Below are 15,143 nucleotides of genomic sequence, written 5' to 3' on the forward strand. Positions count from 1 at the left end.
ATTCTGTTGAACCCATTGCATGTCCGTCCCAGGGACAGGGGTCCCAGATCCCTTAGGTTTCCCTGACCCGGTTCGAGGGTCTGAGGACAGAGGGTGTCACATCTCTGCAGATTGTGTTACTATAGTGACAAGGGCAGGTTCGCAAGGGGGTAGCACCGCATAAGTGTTTAATCCTCAACTTGCAATCACGCATGTGCAAATTACCCGTTTTTTTCCCCTCATATTTTTATTTTGCCGTCTTTAATTTCACTAAAATGTTATCAAGCTCTCTAGCAGTAAGGAAGGGCAAATTACAAAACTTCCGAACCAAGCTTTGCGGCTCATCGGGACTTATCTCTTCACCGCCTCTTCACCCCACCCGTCATTTGGGCATCCCCCTTCTTTGCAGGGTCGCTTAGCATTTAGTCGCAAAAGCAAGAAGAGGAAGTTCACCCCATGCGCGTTGGAGACGCTCGTAATTAAGGTCGAGGCACGAAAAAAAATCGTACGGCGACACAGCTCAACAGTTATTTATGTACAAGAAGAAATCAGTTGCTAATCAGTTGAATTTTACGCACCACGAACATGGATCGCGCACTATTGGAAGTGAAAGCAGTTGCGCGCCGGAGGAAACCAGAGGCTGATCAGGTCACTTTAAAACCTTACCTAGGTTTTTGATGAAGCAAATACTTTAAACACGGAGACAACGGACCTTGTTGGTGCTGCAGCAAACAGGAAGTCACGCTTGTTAACAACTAATGAGTCACGATGAGACACAGGGGCGCAGATGCGCAATGCCCGTCGGGTGGATTAACTTTAAAACCTAAATTAAGCCACCTAACTTTTGCCGACCATGCTGGTAAGAATGAACGAACAATTGCGCAACACAGATCACCGCAATTGCGCAACACAGGAGATCTGTGCATTGACTGAATGAAAAAGCCTCCTGTTCACATAAGTCATCTTGTGATGCTGACTTTACAGAAACGCGTGCACGGTCGGCAGCTGCCGTTACATCAGCAAAACTGCAAATGGCGTTTAATGTCAGCCTCCCCACCCGCATGTGGGAATTTGACTCGCACCCTTTGGACATGAGGCTGGATTCCAAACACATGAAGGGCTACGTGGCGGACCTTATAAATGAGTCCTGCTTGTCATAATAAAAGCAGTGCACATCACATTATTCAACAAAGTACAATGAAAGCTCACATCCAACTTGCAGCCTTCAGCCGCCTGCAACTTCTACCCAAAGGAAGTGAGGTCAACCGCTTCCTGTTAAAGATTGGCCAGTTCCACACTAGATGGTCTCCCCAGTCCTGTTGCACATGGCATTTGTGTTATTTTAAAACAGTACAGGGCCTTATGTTTTCATACTGTTATGCCATACCATAATTGTCCCTGCGTTTCTTCCACACCACCACCACCACCACCACCAGAACCAGGACCAGCAGGACCAACGGGACACCACATCCAGCAGCAACAGCAGCCCAGTCATTTGATGTCTCTATCAGGACGTGATAACAATTAACCCCATTTAATTTCAACATCAACCTGCTGCCACTACCAAACACGCAGACTGTTCCTTCATCCGTCTGGAGCCAAATACCACAGAAAACAACTGCTCTAATGTCAAATGGCGGCCAGGCGTTGCCTTTGGTTCGCCGTGGTTGAGGTGGACCTCACAAATGTAAGGACCTCGTGTGTTCAGCCACAGCGGCCACGAGATGCTGCACTCAAATTCAGGCGGTTGAAGGAACAGAGGAAGGATGTGTGTGGAGGTGTGTACGGTTTTTTTTCAGCCTAACCTTTGATGCTGAGAAAGTCATGGCAGGCAACTGTAAAGGCAAGATTTTTCATTCATTATTGACAAACTGCAAGTCAGAAATAGCATTTTTTTTAAAACCACCACAGATATTTATATTTAGTATAACCTCATTTCATCAAACAACAATTCAATAGATGACTTAATAATTCGAATAGTTCCAGACAACATTTATAGACGGCCCTCACCTGTACAGTTGGCACTGTAATGGTCCCACTGTGGAAACAATGAAAGTGATATTTTTAACCCTTCGCCAGGTCCTGATCCCGTCATAATCAGTGTGTAATACCTTGCCACATGAGACGTCATAGAAGACCTGATCCATGCAGGTTGAAGTGACCAGACCATCGGCGCTGTTGCTGATCACCAACGTAGGTGTGCCGTTCGTGTTGTCCGCAATCACGTGCAACTGACGCGCACAGTGACATAAATACGTCAGTCGGTCCATACAAATTGTGTTAAAAATAATAGCTGTGTGTGTGCGTGTGTGTGTGTGTGTGTGTGTGTGTGTGTGTGTGTGTGTGTGTGTGTGTGTGTGTGTGTTTAAAACGTAAGATACTTGCAAACGCTTTTAAACTCGTAGATTAAAGCACATTCGGAACACTGCTAAAATATATCATTTTACAGAAAAAAGGAATAAAACGGAATGTTTGACGTCTGTATAAACTGAAACAGGTTTAGTTTTTCTATGAATTAGTGCACTACTATTTCGGTGTGTCGCCTGTTCCTGATACAGTATGTGCGTCCCCGCTGTCTTGCACACGTATTCTAGCCCAGCGGAATTTTACGAAATTCCGCATCTTGTTTATTTTCCAAAACAGCATTTTTGATGTCACCCGACGTATTTTTCTGTTTCTTTTTTTCCTTTCGCCTTTCGGTTCAAATAGCCCGCGGAACATGTGCAGGCTTCTTTCTGCATCGGGGGCCACCTGTTTTTCCACAGAATCAGTGGCCCCACTCACGGAACCCCTCACGCTGTTACTTTGAACCACCAAATATCTAATTTCTTCACTTTCCTGTAAAATAAGAAAATGTGATGTTTCTTTCTAGTCATTTCGTAATCAATATGATGAATGTGAAGTGTTCCTACGGCGTGTTCATGCGTGTGGTTCTTTTTGGTGTGAAACACTCGAGAAAAGGGCAGATATTCGTATATAGCGGCATTACTCACAGTTGCATTGCGGTAGATGTAGACGCATTCGGCACCAACAGGTCGGCCCACAACCCTGTAGCTGGTTCGGTCATCGTATTGGCTGCACATCATATGCAGCGCACTGCTTCGGACAATGCCTGGCAAGAATAAATCCCAATTTGGTGCGTGATGGTGAAGCAGCATGTCGTTTGGTTAAACAAGCGAATGCGAGCTGATGTAAGTTTGTCAAGGACGACCCGGAGTTGGTTTTATATGAAGTTCTGAATGAATCGATCAGTTATTTTCTTTACTCATTGAAAGAAGGAAGCTTGGATTTAAAAAAGAAAGACAAATACAAATCACAAAGAAAGAAAAGTAAAAGTAAAAAAGTGTTTCTAGGCGTTCGCAAAAGGAGCAGGAAGAACTCAACATTAAGAATTAAGAATCCTCACATGTTATGATCGCAGCCAGGACCAGGATCATTCCGCTGAAAGTGCATTCCCCCAGAATCACGCAAATCACGTAACACCGGCTCATCTCACTAAGGAAGACAAAAGGAAGTTGCGTGCTATGAGAAGTTTCAAAATAAAACACCCCAGTCGATAAATACAATTACATTTTCGGGTGCTTTTGTCAGCGTCTAAACAGAAACACACGCGCATACACGCGCAGGTTAAAAGTATGGGACAACTTTGGGGACAATTTTGGGACGGCTTTAAAACTCTTTCTTCTGAGATAAGGCCGAATTTGGTCTAAGTCAGACGAGAAAGATCTCAAAATGAGCTCCTAATGTGCAGAACGCAGCAGATGGAGGAGACATCCGGTTAAGCGGCAGGTGAACGTCTCACCGCGCTTTTATTGCAGCCTCCGGCCATCGTGTGGTATTACATCTGTCACTATTCGTGGCTGTTGATTGGTCAAAATATAGTTTTCAAAGCAAAAGATAAAAACAGGTGTTATCTAAATCATCCAAACATATTTTAAAATTTAGAAGAGACACACCTCAATGAATCATTGCAATGACTAATTTCCTGATTTCCTACAATCCAGAGAAAATGATAAATTGAGAATTTCACAGCTGTCTCTGTTGTCATCACAATTATATGACGATGCGACATCTTTTTTTTAAATGTTTTATTTATGTTATTGTTTCTTTGATTGACTCTCCTGTTGTCCTCATTTTCTGTATACACCCTGTGTCCTCCGGGTCAAAATGACCCGTCTTCACTAAACCCTCAATATAAGCAGCTTAATTGAATTTTAAACACCAAATTTCATCTTGCTTGAAGAAACAACTTGTCATTCATCACAAAATGTGTTAATACCTGAGTTTTCCCTCTTGTATTTCTATAGCTTAAGAAAAGGAAAAAATGTGCAAAAAGGAGTTCTGAATGCATTTTTAATCATCCCAATGACTCAGTTTCTGTCTTTTTTTTCTCTCCAGTGAACAATTTAAGACAATGTACAATACAAAAATATGAAAAATAACAAAACCCATTCAATTAATTAGCACATGTAGGGCAGTATGCAAGTGCACAGCTTTTGCAGATATATTTCTTAGCACACAGTATGTGGTTTACAGTCCTTCTTTTGAGGGCAAAACTGACATCTCTTCCTCTTACTTGCCCTAGCTGGGGACGTGGCTGTGGTAGCTGGAACTTCAGGTTGATCAGGAGCTCCTGCACTCTGAATAGCTTTCACAACTGCTGCTGAGGCTTCTGTGCGGGGGACATGCTTCCTTCTTTCAATGAGTGGAGTTGCAAGTGCCTTTCCTAGCTGCTCCAGGAACACCCTCCTCTTGTTCTGCTTACGAGACATCCAGGTTGGGTTGATCTCTCTCCAAATCACGAAGGAAACATCAATGATGTTGTGGAAGATGATCAGGGGCCAGTGGGCAGTCATGCTTCTGCAGCTGTATGTTCCAATCACCTTATCTAGGTTGTTCACACCTCCTTTGTTGCGGTTGTAGTCTAGGATGATGACTTCCTGTCCTCACGATCGCTAATGTCACCGTCTCTGTGCAGTGTGCTCAGAAGAACTACATTCTTGTTTTTCTTTGGGAGGTATGAAACTAGAGTGGTGGTGGGCGTGAAGGCAAACTTTGATGAGAAGACCTCTCTTCTTTGATGCAAGCAGTGCAGGTGGGAGCTCAGGCTTGTTCTTTCGAACTGTACCAACCATGGTGATCTTCCTCTTCAGGAGCTGCTGTCTGAGTTCATAAGAGGTGAAGAAATTATCACATGTCACATTGTAACCCCTCAGGCCCTCTGTCACATCAAGCACAACTCGCATCCCCTGGTTCTTCTCTGGGCATCCACTAGTCGGCTTCCCGGTATAAATTTGCATTTTCCAAGCATAGCTTGATTTGGCATCGCAAGCCACCCATGACTGGATCCCATATTTTGCTGGCTTGCTGGGCATATACTGCCGGAAAGGACAACGACCTTTGGACAGAAGACATTAGCATCAGTGATTAGTATCAGTGTCACAGAAAAAAGTCAATAGTCAATCAATAGTAAAAATCACTTTTATTAGAAATATGTAAATAGATTACCTCTAAATGGAACCATTGTATTGTAGAGATAGGGCAGCCGCTCCACCCACTTGTCCCAGACATCTCTTATGGCTGCAAGTTTGTCTGTCACACGTCTTTTGCTGGTCTTGACTCACGGTCATCAAATCGTAGCAGTTTTGAGTAGGTGTGAAAGTGTTTGAGTGGCATTGTGGCTCGGAAAATTGGTCTTCCACTCTCTGCGTCCCATAGACTAGCTGCAGGGACCTGTATACACCTGCTAAGATTAGCAGCCCTAAGTAGGCCTGCAGGTCAGTCTCATCCATCTTTTTCCAGCTGTCTCCATATTTGCGAAAACCCTGCAGATTTGTCATCTCCAGGATTATTTTTTCTATTGCTGGTGTGATAAACAGGTAGAATGAAGAGACAATGTCACGGGCATGAGAGACAGCATACCTTGTGGGTCCTGGGGTCATCTTTATGACGTTTTGTTCTGCACGCCTGCCGTGTTGGTCATATTCTGCTGAGGACCATGTTATTTTGCCATTTTTGAAAGGAAAGTCTCTCTTTCTCTGGGTTGTATTCCTCCCCATCTTCTTCTTCTGATAAATCCTCCACTTCCTCTTCTGAATCAGAGCTGTCTTGTTGGACATGTGAAAAAATCAGCTCTAGAGCCTCTTCAGTATTATAACGCGCACTCATGGTCTTAGCATAGAGAGAATTCGGGGTCCTGTCATCTGCAGCACCTTTATATTCTCTCTGCAGTCTGCGAGAACACCACCTATCTTGTGTTGCTTACATTTGCTACTGATTGATCTGAGACACATCTAAAACACTGTAAAATTCTGTGGTGTGTAAATTACTCCGTGACCTTGATTTCAACTCTATTTGCCTCATGGGTCATTGTGACCCGAAGACCACCTTTGTACTTTTTTTTGTACAACTTACATGGAAATGTGAATAAAAGCAACATTTCACTTTTTCTACTTTTGGGGCCAATCTAGGAAAAGTCATACAATTTCAAGTTAAAAAAATATTGTTTAGGGGATTTTTTTTTTGGTTTTTAATGCAGTGGCGGGTCATTTTGACCCGAGGACAACAGAATGGTTGAAGGAGTCTCGCCTGCCTCGGGTCATCTGACATGTGGGTTTAATCCAGGACGCCTCTGTGTCATGGACAGGACGGGGATTTGTCCACCCCTGAATAGACAGACGAGATTTGTCCCCCAGGGCAAAGGTGTTCAGAGTGCTCCATCACCCCCCACCACCACCTCCTTTGTGCACCACAAACAATGAGCTATAATATTCTGGGTGTACGTTAGCATGTGATCTCTGTCCTGTGGGAAGTCTCTGTGAGGACACGATGAGGTGTGGTTTTCAGGTTCACATGTCCGGGTATAAGCCGTCGCCGTTCAGACACAGCGGGAGGACATGGACGAGATCTGGACCCTGATTGTGAGTTTGGGAGCGATGTGGTCCGCTCCAGCTGTTTCAGCGCAGGATTCCTCCAGGTAGAAGAACTCTGTCCCAGTTATCCTTTTGATTCCTTTTCTTTCTTGTGATTTGAGTTTCTTCTTTCTCTCTCTCCACAAGGGCATTTTTTGTAGTCACGGGTCCAGAAACGCTGCTTGCTGGGGTCCCAACATCTCTGGCTGTCACGTCTTCTGCAGATTTTCCAGGAAGGGTCATGATTGAGGTTGCTCATGGCAACACCAAAGTGGTCCAAACAGAGGAATTCCAAGGAGGTGATGTTGATGTTTATGCTGTTTATCCCAAGTTTTCGCTGTGAAGACACTAAAATACAGTTTCCCACCTTCACAAGGTTCCACTGGGGTCATCACCCTCCCTCCGGTGAGTTTTTAAGTCCATCCGCCTTTTATTTCCAGGTTTCTTTGGAGAAATTTGACTTGAGAATGGCTGAAATCACACTTCTGTTCCCAAACCTGTTCAAGGTTTATGGACCTTTAACACAAAGCGCCCTGTTCAACCTGACGGTGAGGGGCTACAAAGGGGACAGACTGGTTTTCACCAACAGCACCACCCTTCCCTTCAGCCCCAGGAACGTCTCCAGCTTTATCCAAACGGACCGGACGCACTACCAACCGGGCGACACCGTCAAAGTCAGAGTCGCATCCCTCAGGTGGGATCACCATCCATACCAAGGCAGAGTGGATGCCTCCGTACTGGTGGGTGTCTGTCCCAACAACAAAGGCAGAGGACGGAAGAGGGCTCTAGGCGGCCGTTGTGATGACTAAAAGTCTCTTGTTACCTGCAGGATCCCAGCGGGGAAGTCGTAGATCGACGGGAGGCCACAGGGAATCTGGGAATTGTGTTGTGGGAATTCCCTTTATCCCAGATGGCAATTATGGGAAAGTGGACGATCGCAGCGACAGCCAATGTAGCGTTGAAATGTGATTCGTGTCGTTATGTCAGGAACTTCTTTAAAGACTGAGTTCTTTACCTCCCTTCTTCTTCCACACAGGGTGCAACTGATGAGAGGACATTCACAGTGGAGGACTACGGTAAATCGTTACGCTTCTGTTTATGCAACCTGTCCTTCTCGGCTCCCAAACTTTCTGTCAGGTTGAGGTCAGAGGTCAGAGGTTAAAATCTATAGAAAATGGTCCCCTGTAATGCTGTTCTAGAGCCTGATCTTCTATATTCCAACCAGTTTTGGGAAGTAAATGATGATGTTTTCACTCTTCTTTGTTTTTCTTTCCGCCTGGCTGCAGAGCGTCCTCCCTTTGAGATGCTGGTCAAGACAGCCCTGCAGGTCCTGGTTGGCGACGCTGTTTCAGGATCAGTGAGAGTTCTGTGTGTTTGCTTAGCTCACCTAACGCAGCCTGTGTACGAGCAGCATCCTATAGACAACCGCGCTGATGCTTCTTTATCTGTAGTTACTCGAGTGGACAGCCGGTCCACGGAACGCTGGTCGTCTCAGTCTCTCTTGCCTCTGCTACGCATGAGACGGCTCCTCCGTCCATCCCAGCACAAACCAAAGAGGTGATCTTGATGAAAGACTCACGCGTTCAAACATCTGCACACGGACTTGATTCGCCTGACCGTTCTTCTCCTCAGATCTACGGGTCAACCCAGTTTTTCTTCAGTAAAGATCTGCTTCAAACCCTCTACTCCTCACCAGGAATCGGCAGCGTGCTCGTGGCTGCGTGCGTCACCGACAGCTCTACAGGTACCAGATGTCTGCAGCTCAGTTGGAGCCTCTCCTGTCTCCTCAATCTTGCGATCTTTTGTCACCGAAGGTTTAAAAGTGAACCAGACAGCAGAAGTCCAGGTCCAAAAGAACAGATTCCTCCTTGAGTTCCATGATTTTCCATCGTCTCTGAAGCCATCGCTGTACTTCTCTTCCACAGTGAGTCTGTTAATATCCAATCAGTCAATGTCCTGAACTGACCTCCGGAACCTTCTCGGCTCGTTTTCCACAGCTCAGCATCCGGAGCTACGACAGTGGGCCTCTCAGCTCAGAGGATTTAATAAACCCTGCTGTGATTGAAGTGGTCCAGGAAACGACCACCATGAACAACGAAGCTACGACTCTGACGCTCCCCGTGCCCGAGGATGGAAAAGTCCACGTCAAGTTCAGGTTAAAAGACAAGGTCCTTATGCTCTTCATTCGGGTGAGTATCGTGGCTTCCAGGACCTCCAGTTTTGCTCGCTTCATCATGAGCGGTTTTTGTTCTGGTCTCCATTTAATTTCACTTTTCAGCACGGACAAAATTGTTGAATGACTGAATTCAACAGGCTCCCCCTTTTTTGTTTTCCCTGTTGTGTTTCAGGCTAAATTTCAATCTAGTGAGGAGACCCTGAGGGTCTCCAGCCATTACTCCTCTCCAACAGGCTCCTATATTCAAGTATCTGCCAACACTTCAGCTGCACAGGTGTGAACCATCACCTTCCACTACAGTTGTGCAACCAATACGCCTTAACTTTATTGATGTTTATTAAACTGTGAGATGCTAAACTCTTCAGATTGGAGTTCCTCTTCAACTAGAAGTGGAAAGCTCATTCCAACCATCCAATCTACACTACGTGGTAGGAATTTTACCAATATATAAAACAGCATCATCTGCATATTAGATACGAGAGGTTATAACGTGGGAAAAAAACAAGAATTAACATATGGTCAGTATTCCTACATAGAATTCCTGGGTAACACTCAATGTTGTTGTACAGGTGTTATACAGGTGTTATACAGGTGTTATACCACCAAGCCACTATATATGCATATCTATGTAAGATAAACACCTATAATCTTTGAATTAAGCAATGAATATAAGTAGAAGAACATTAGGCTGCGCTGTTACACCATAAATACCCAAGTTTGCTGCTTTCCTCTCAGGTTAGTTCCAGAGGACAGGTGGTGGATGCTGGAACAGGGGATTCCTCCTCCTTTTCTCTGACGCCAACCCTGTCCTGGTCCCCTGAGGCCTGCGTCACTGTCTACTGTGTCCATCCGGATGGAGAACTCATCAGCGACACAGTGCACGTAGCCACCGACCAGCCCAACCCTGTACTGTATTTCCTCTCCTAGTCATTATACCTGAAAGATACAGTCTTACCCACATGGTGCTTTCAGGTGTCTCTGAAGTGGAGCAGTGAAACAGCCCATCCTGGGGAGCAGGTATCGCTCACTGTGACTGCCGCTGAACCCAGGTTCCAGCTGGGAGTCATGGTGATGGGGACACACCGCGACACTCCGCGAGCTGACCTCAGCGTGAGAGTGAAGCAGGTAAGATGGAATATTGGGTAAAAGGGCAAAATCCTGGTTTGCTCTCAGGTCATCACCCATTTGTGTCAGATTCGCATCATTTCCCTTTTGTCTGGTTCCAGCCTCCTTAATCGGGTATACATTTTACCTTTGTCACGTTTTCTCCTGCTTGGGCTTTCACTGCAACCTGCAGGTCTGGATGTAACATATCTCTCTCCTTTGTTGGAAGATGACACTTCCATTTCTAAGAAGCGTAACTGTAGCGTGTAAAGGTGCAGGACCTGAGGGTTTCTGACGGGTGCAACAAAGTTTGGGTTTGGCATGATGTCTGAAGGTGACCTTTACTGCTGTCTGCATGTTGACAACGCCATTGTCGCCTCTTCTAATCCGTCTCTTCACTTACTTTTTTATCTAACATTTGCAATGATGACTAACATTGTTTTACATCATCAACCTCTGATCCATCGGTTGGTTCCACGATCCAACAGGGTAAAACATTGTTTGTGTGTCTTTCCTACCACAGAATTGTAAGATTAAGATGCTAACCAACGCCGTGCTACAACAGCACCAGCAGCCCGATGCACCTGTTGGTATGATGTGGAACTGAAACGTTCTTTGTACATTCAAACTTTCTCTGCTTCTAATTCTCTTCTTCTGGGTTTCAAGATGGACACGCCCTCACGATAGAGACGTCCTGGAGACACTGGATGGACGACACAGAGTCTCTCTTGTGGATAGATTCGCCTGTTAGGTCAGTAAGAAATGTGATTCGAGGGAGATTTTGTCCTTAAACACCATCTAATGTGGGACATCTTGATCGCCCTCTAGTGGCGTTAAATATTAAGTCCCACCTTTCCAACTAATTTGAATGGGAATATGGGCCAAATTGAGAAGCTCCCAATAGTTTATATAAGCACCATTGTTTCACCGATTGCCCTACAAACCCCCAATTTTGTGCAGCGGGAGGAAGCAGCACGTGTAACCCAATTTGTGTGTATTCAGCCATTTTGTAAAATTGGTCATAGTACTGTTTATACCTGCATACATGATATTTTTTTCAGTGAAAACACCTGGACAAGTGAAAAACTTTCCGTGCCAGACGGGTTCACGGCTTTACGAGCTGTGGCCCTGGTGATGTCAGACAACCTGGGTTTGGGTTTCACCCCAGTGCCGCAGCAGGTAATACACACTTCTGTACACGCCGACTGTTTGCCCATGGCTGGGCAATTTAACATGACTTTTGTCTCCTCTTGACCCAGTTAATGGTGACCAAAGACTTCTCCCTGTCTCTGAATGTCCCGTCCCGCCTCGTCAGAGGAGAGGAGATTGTGCTGGAGGTGCACGTGATCAACCATTTAGAGCGCGACTTAGAGGTGAGAGGGAGCAAATATGGCTAAATGCTGAGACGTTCTGCATCCTGGCACCCCCGTTTGTCTCCACAGGTCATCCTTCTGCTGGCTCAGAGTGAAACCTTTGAGTTTGTCTTGGCGAACAGCGCCGACATGTCTGTGGTAAATGCCCAGAAACTCACATTAGGGAGCCATTTGTCTGCTGTGGCCTCGTTCCCTATAAGGCTTGTGGCTCTGGGCATGGTGGACATCACCGTGGACGCCGTGTCTGCAGAGGCCTCGGACAGCCTTGTTTGGAGAGTTTTGGTGCAGGTGTGTGATGATGTAAACGATCTTTCACCTGACCTGAGGTAGAATAGTGCACCCGGTTTATTAACGGGGAGTTCCTGTTGCTGAAGCCAGGGGGGGTGGAACGGTCCTTCTCAAAGACGTTGTTTCTGGAGCTGCCACCACTGAACCACAACATTTCCAGATCCCTCAGCTTTTCCACGCCACCTCATGTGGTTCCGGGCAGCCAGAGGACTCACGTGGCTTTGGTTGGTACGTTTATCGTCCCGCGCTAGCTTTTTGTGAGTGTTGGAACATATTTAGATTGTTCCTTCTTCAATTATAGGCGATATTTTGGCCTTGTCCATCAGCCACCTGGACTCCCTGGTTGAGATGCCTCTTGTCAGTGGAGATCAGAACATGATCCTGTTTGCTCCAAGCATATACGTCCTCCTGTACCTGGACAAGTCGACCCAAGACAACCAGGAGCTGCGGAGCTTGGCTGTGGGCTACATGAAGGAAGGTAAGCCCGCTTGGGTGGTAGCTTGAGGTGATTCCAGGTTCTAACAGGATGTTCTGGGGAATCTCTAAGGATATCAGAGACAGGTGTCATACCAACGAGAGGATGGATCGTTCAGTCCCTTCGGAGACAGCGACTCCTTGGGTAGTACCTGGTAAGTCAGTAGGTAGACTTTATTTTTAAACTTCCAACTTCTTTTTGAACCAGTCCCACTCTTGTGCTTCAGGTTCACAGCCTTTGTGTTGAGGTGCTTCCATCAGGCTCAGGCCTACATGCGGGTAAACCAGAGTGTGCTGTTTAGGGCCGTGACCTGGCTCCTGAACCACCAGGGTCCCCGGGGGGAGTTCAGCGAGAAGGGCCGTTTGATCCACACAGAGATGCAGGCTGGGCTGGATGACGCTCCGGTGGCCCTCACAGCCTACGTGCTGATGGCACTGCTGGAGGACGAGAGCTACGTGGTGGGTCCAGATGCCGCATCCCGAATGAACCCATCAGAACCTCAATGAATTAATGTTAGTCTGTTTTGTGTGTAGGTCAGGTACGCGGGCAACATATCTCTGGCTCAGAAGTACCTGGAGGACAAAGTGTCCGGTGGAGGCCTCAGTAACTACAGCATGTGTCTGGCAGCATATGCGTTAGCGTTGGCTAATAGCCCTGTGGCTAGCGCAGCCCTGAATGAGCTCAGAAGGAGGGCAGACTTAATCGGTGAGAAACCGCTGCTGGCCTGGTCCGTTCAAAAGTGCAACAAACCGATGCAGCTTTGGTGTCGCAGATGGGGTGATGATGTGGAGCTCCTCGGCCGGCCCGCCGTCACCCGACTGGCCCCCTCGCTCCGCGCAGGTGGAGATGACCTCCTACGTACTGCTGGCTCTTTTTAGGCGCGGCAACGTGGTGGAAGGCATCGAGCTCATGAAGTGGTTAAGCGAACAGAGAAACCGTCTGGGGAGCTACGGGACAACGCAGGTGATGAGACACTGGAAAATATCCATGGATATCTGTGCACGTGAGAGTAATTTTTCCTTCCTCAGGACACCATAATCGCCCTCCAGGCTCTGGCTTACTACGCGGCGTTCAGCGGGGCCAAAGCCATCGACCTGGGGCTGAGCGTGTCCACCCCGACGTCCCCGGTTGTCTCGCAGCTTCACATCAACTCCACCAACTTTCTGGCTTTTCAGAGCCAAGAGGTGAGAGAACCGAGTTCAACTCAGACGCCGTCGGTACCATTCGGGCGTCGTTTCAGACCCGACAGTAGTTCCATACAGCTGAACTGCGTCCTGTGTCTTCGCCACACGACTTTCAGATTGACGCTGATAAAGACGTGGCTCTAAACATTTACATGGAAGGAAGAGGATTTGCAATACTTCAGGTACGGCTTGAGGTCTACAGTCTACGTCTACTCGTAGTTTCACTCCTTCACTGCTTGTTTTACGTCAACACTTCCAGCTGAACGTCTTTTACAACCTGGACAGCGGAGCGTTTTCACAGCACGCCACAGAAAAGGAAGCGTTCTCACTGGATGTTGCAGTGGCCGAGGAAGCAGATCACAACCATATGCTGTTGTCTATATGCACAAGGTAAACGCTGCCGGGGATCAGCAGCATGCACGCACCTATTTCAGGGATTCAGTAACACACGTGTCTGTGCCGCCTGTAGATTAAAGGACAGCCAGGCGCTCCGCCAGACAGGTATGGTTATAGTGGAAGCCGGCATGCTCAGCGGGTTCAGACTGCCTCCTGGTGCTGCTGCACCTGAAGGCCTCATCAGAAAGGTGGAGAATCAGGAGGAGAAAGTCACCCTTTACCTGGACTCAGTGAGTCTCTGACGTGTCGATCGGGTGTTTGGTGTCTCTCATCGGCAGAACAAAATCTTCATTACGTCGATGTTCAACATATCTGGTTGTGATTTACAGGTTAACAAGTCAGAGATGTGCATCGGGCTTCCTCTCCACCGATATCACAAAGTGGCCCGAGTGCAAGCGGCTGTGGTGCAGGTGTACGACTACTACGAACCCAGTGAGTCCAGTTTGGAGACTAAAATGCCGACCTTTTAAACGCTGTGACCACGTCTCACCCCTCCCTCTCTCTCTCATAGCCAGAAGAGCAACACGGGTGTACAACTCAGACATCCTCGCCACGAGCAACTCCTGCTTCTTCTGTGGTTTGGACTGCGCTCGCTGCCTCCCCGGAATGTCTGTCGTCATTTCCTCCTCTCACTCTGTCTGCAGCGCCACCTGCTGTGTCTTCTACACGATGCTCGCAGCCGCAGCTTTTTTCATTGTAGCCTAACTAGATTGAAATAGAACGAGATAATTAGTATTCTTGAATATTTTAATGTCTGTATTTCCCCCCATATTTTAAAGTCCATATTTCTGAATTTACACATGTTACTTTTGAATTTTGAATTTTTGAACATTGTAAAATTGTATATCCAAGGTATAAAGCTCACGCTTGTTTTGTGGCACCGTGATGAGTTATTCCAAAGATCAACAAAACTATTCACTGGTTGTCTAAACAGGAGAGAAATGTAAATTGAAGACAGATTTTCTCATCTTGTTATATGAACTTTTGAGAAGGCTGGCTGGCTAAAGGGAGACAATAAAGCTATTTTAAGCTCCCCCCCCCAAAAAAAATGTAACCTTCAAATGTAAAATTTTATAAATTCTCTCCATTTCCACAAACAAAACCACCATTTTTGACTGACATGTGGAGATATTTAAGATTTTAAACAGATATTCCCCCTTAGCTGTGCTGAAATATTACATGTAAAGACCTTAAACATTACATACAAGAGATTTTCTTTCTGTTGTTGAACATCGGGAGCATGCAGCTGTTTTTTTT

The 15,143-nt window shown here is 46.5% G+C and overlaps 1 protein-coding gene across 1 annotated transcript; it reads left to right on the forward strand.

Moving 5' to 3' along the window:
- Window positions 1-6,393: 6,393 nt before the first annotated feature.
- LOC130540384 (CD109 antigen-like) lies at window positions 6,394-14,605 on the forward strand. The gene is made up of 32 exons (XM_057059485.1): window positions 6,394-6,955; window positions 7,038-7,189; window positions 7,267-7,295; window positions 7,397-7,630; window positions 7,720-7,842; window positions 7,927-7,966; window positions 8,177-8,258; window positions 8,342-8,447; window positions 8,523-8,634; window positions 8,705-8,814; window positions 8,888-9,079; window positions 9,239-9,340; window positions 9,432-9,494; window positions 9,802-9,972; window positions 10,039-10,191; window positions 10,694-10,760; window positions 10,837-10,921; window positions 11,232-11,349; window positions 11,430-11,543; window positions 11,613-11,831; window positions 11,918-12,059; window positions 12,133-12,309; window positions 12,379-12,460; window positions 12,533-12,764; window positions 12,840-13,011; window positions 13,079-13,269; window positions 13,335-13,490; window positions 13,607-13,672; window positions 13,750-13,880; window positions 13,960-14,116; window positions 14,216-14,318; window positions 14,398-14,605. Exons 1-32 carry the CDS (start codon window positions 6,876-6,878, stop codon window positions 14,589-14,591), a joined length of 4,155 nt encoding a protein of 1,384 aa, XP_056915465.1. The 5' UTR covers window positions 6,394-6,875; the 3' UTR covers window positions 14,592-14,605.
- Window positions 14,606-15,143: the final 538 nt, after the last annotated feature.

Source organism: Takifugu flavidus, chromosome 16, assembly GCF_003711565.1.
Source record: "Takifugu flavidus isolate HTHZ2018 chromosome 16, ASM371156v2, whole genome shotgun sequence".
Lineage (NCBI taxonomy): Eukaryota > Metazoa > Chordata > Actinopteri > Tetraodontiformes > Tetraodontidae > Takifugu > Takifugu flavidus.

Excerpts from the sequence above, each read along its gene's own strand:
- LOC130540384 (XM_057059485.1), top strand. The coding sequence starts at position 6,876 with ATGGACGAGATCTGGACCCTGATTGTGAGTTTGGGAGCGATGTGGTCC. Across the intron at positions 7,190-7,266 it reads AACAGAGGAATTCCAAGGAG|GTTCCACTGGGGTCATCACC; the intron begins GTGATGTTGATG and ends CACCTTCACAAG. Across the intron at positions 8,635-8,704 it reads CGTCACCGACAGCTCTACAG|GTTTAAAAGTGAACCAGACA; the intron begins GTACCAGATGTC and ends TTGTCACCGAAG.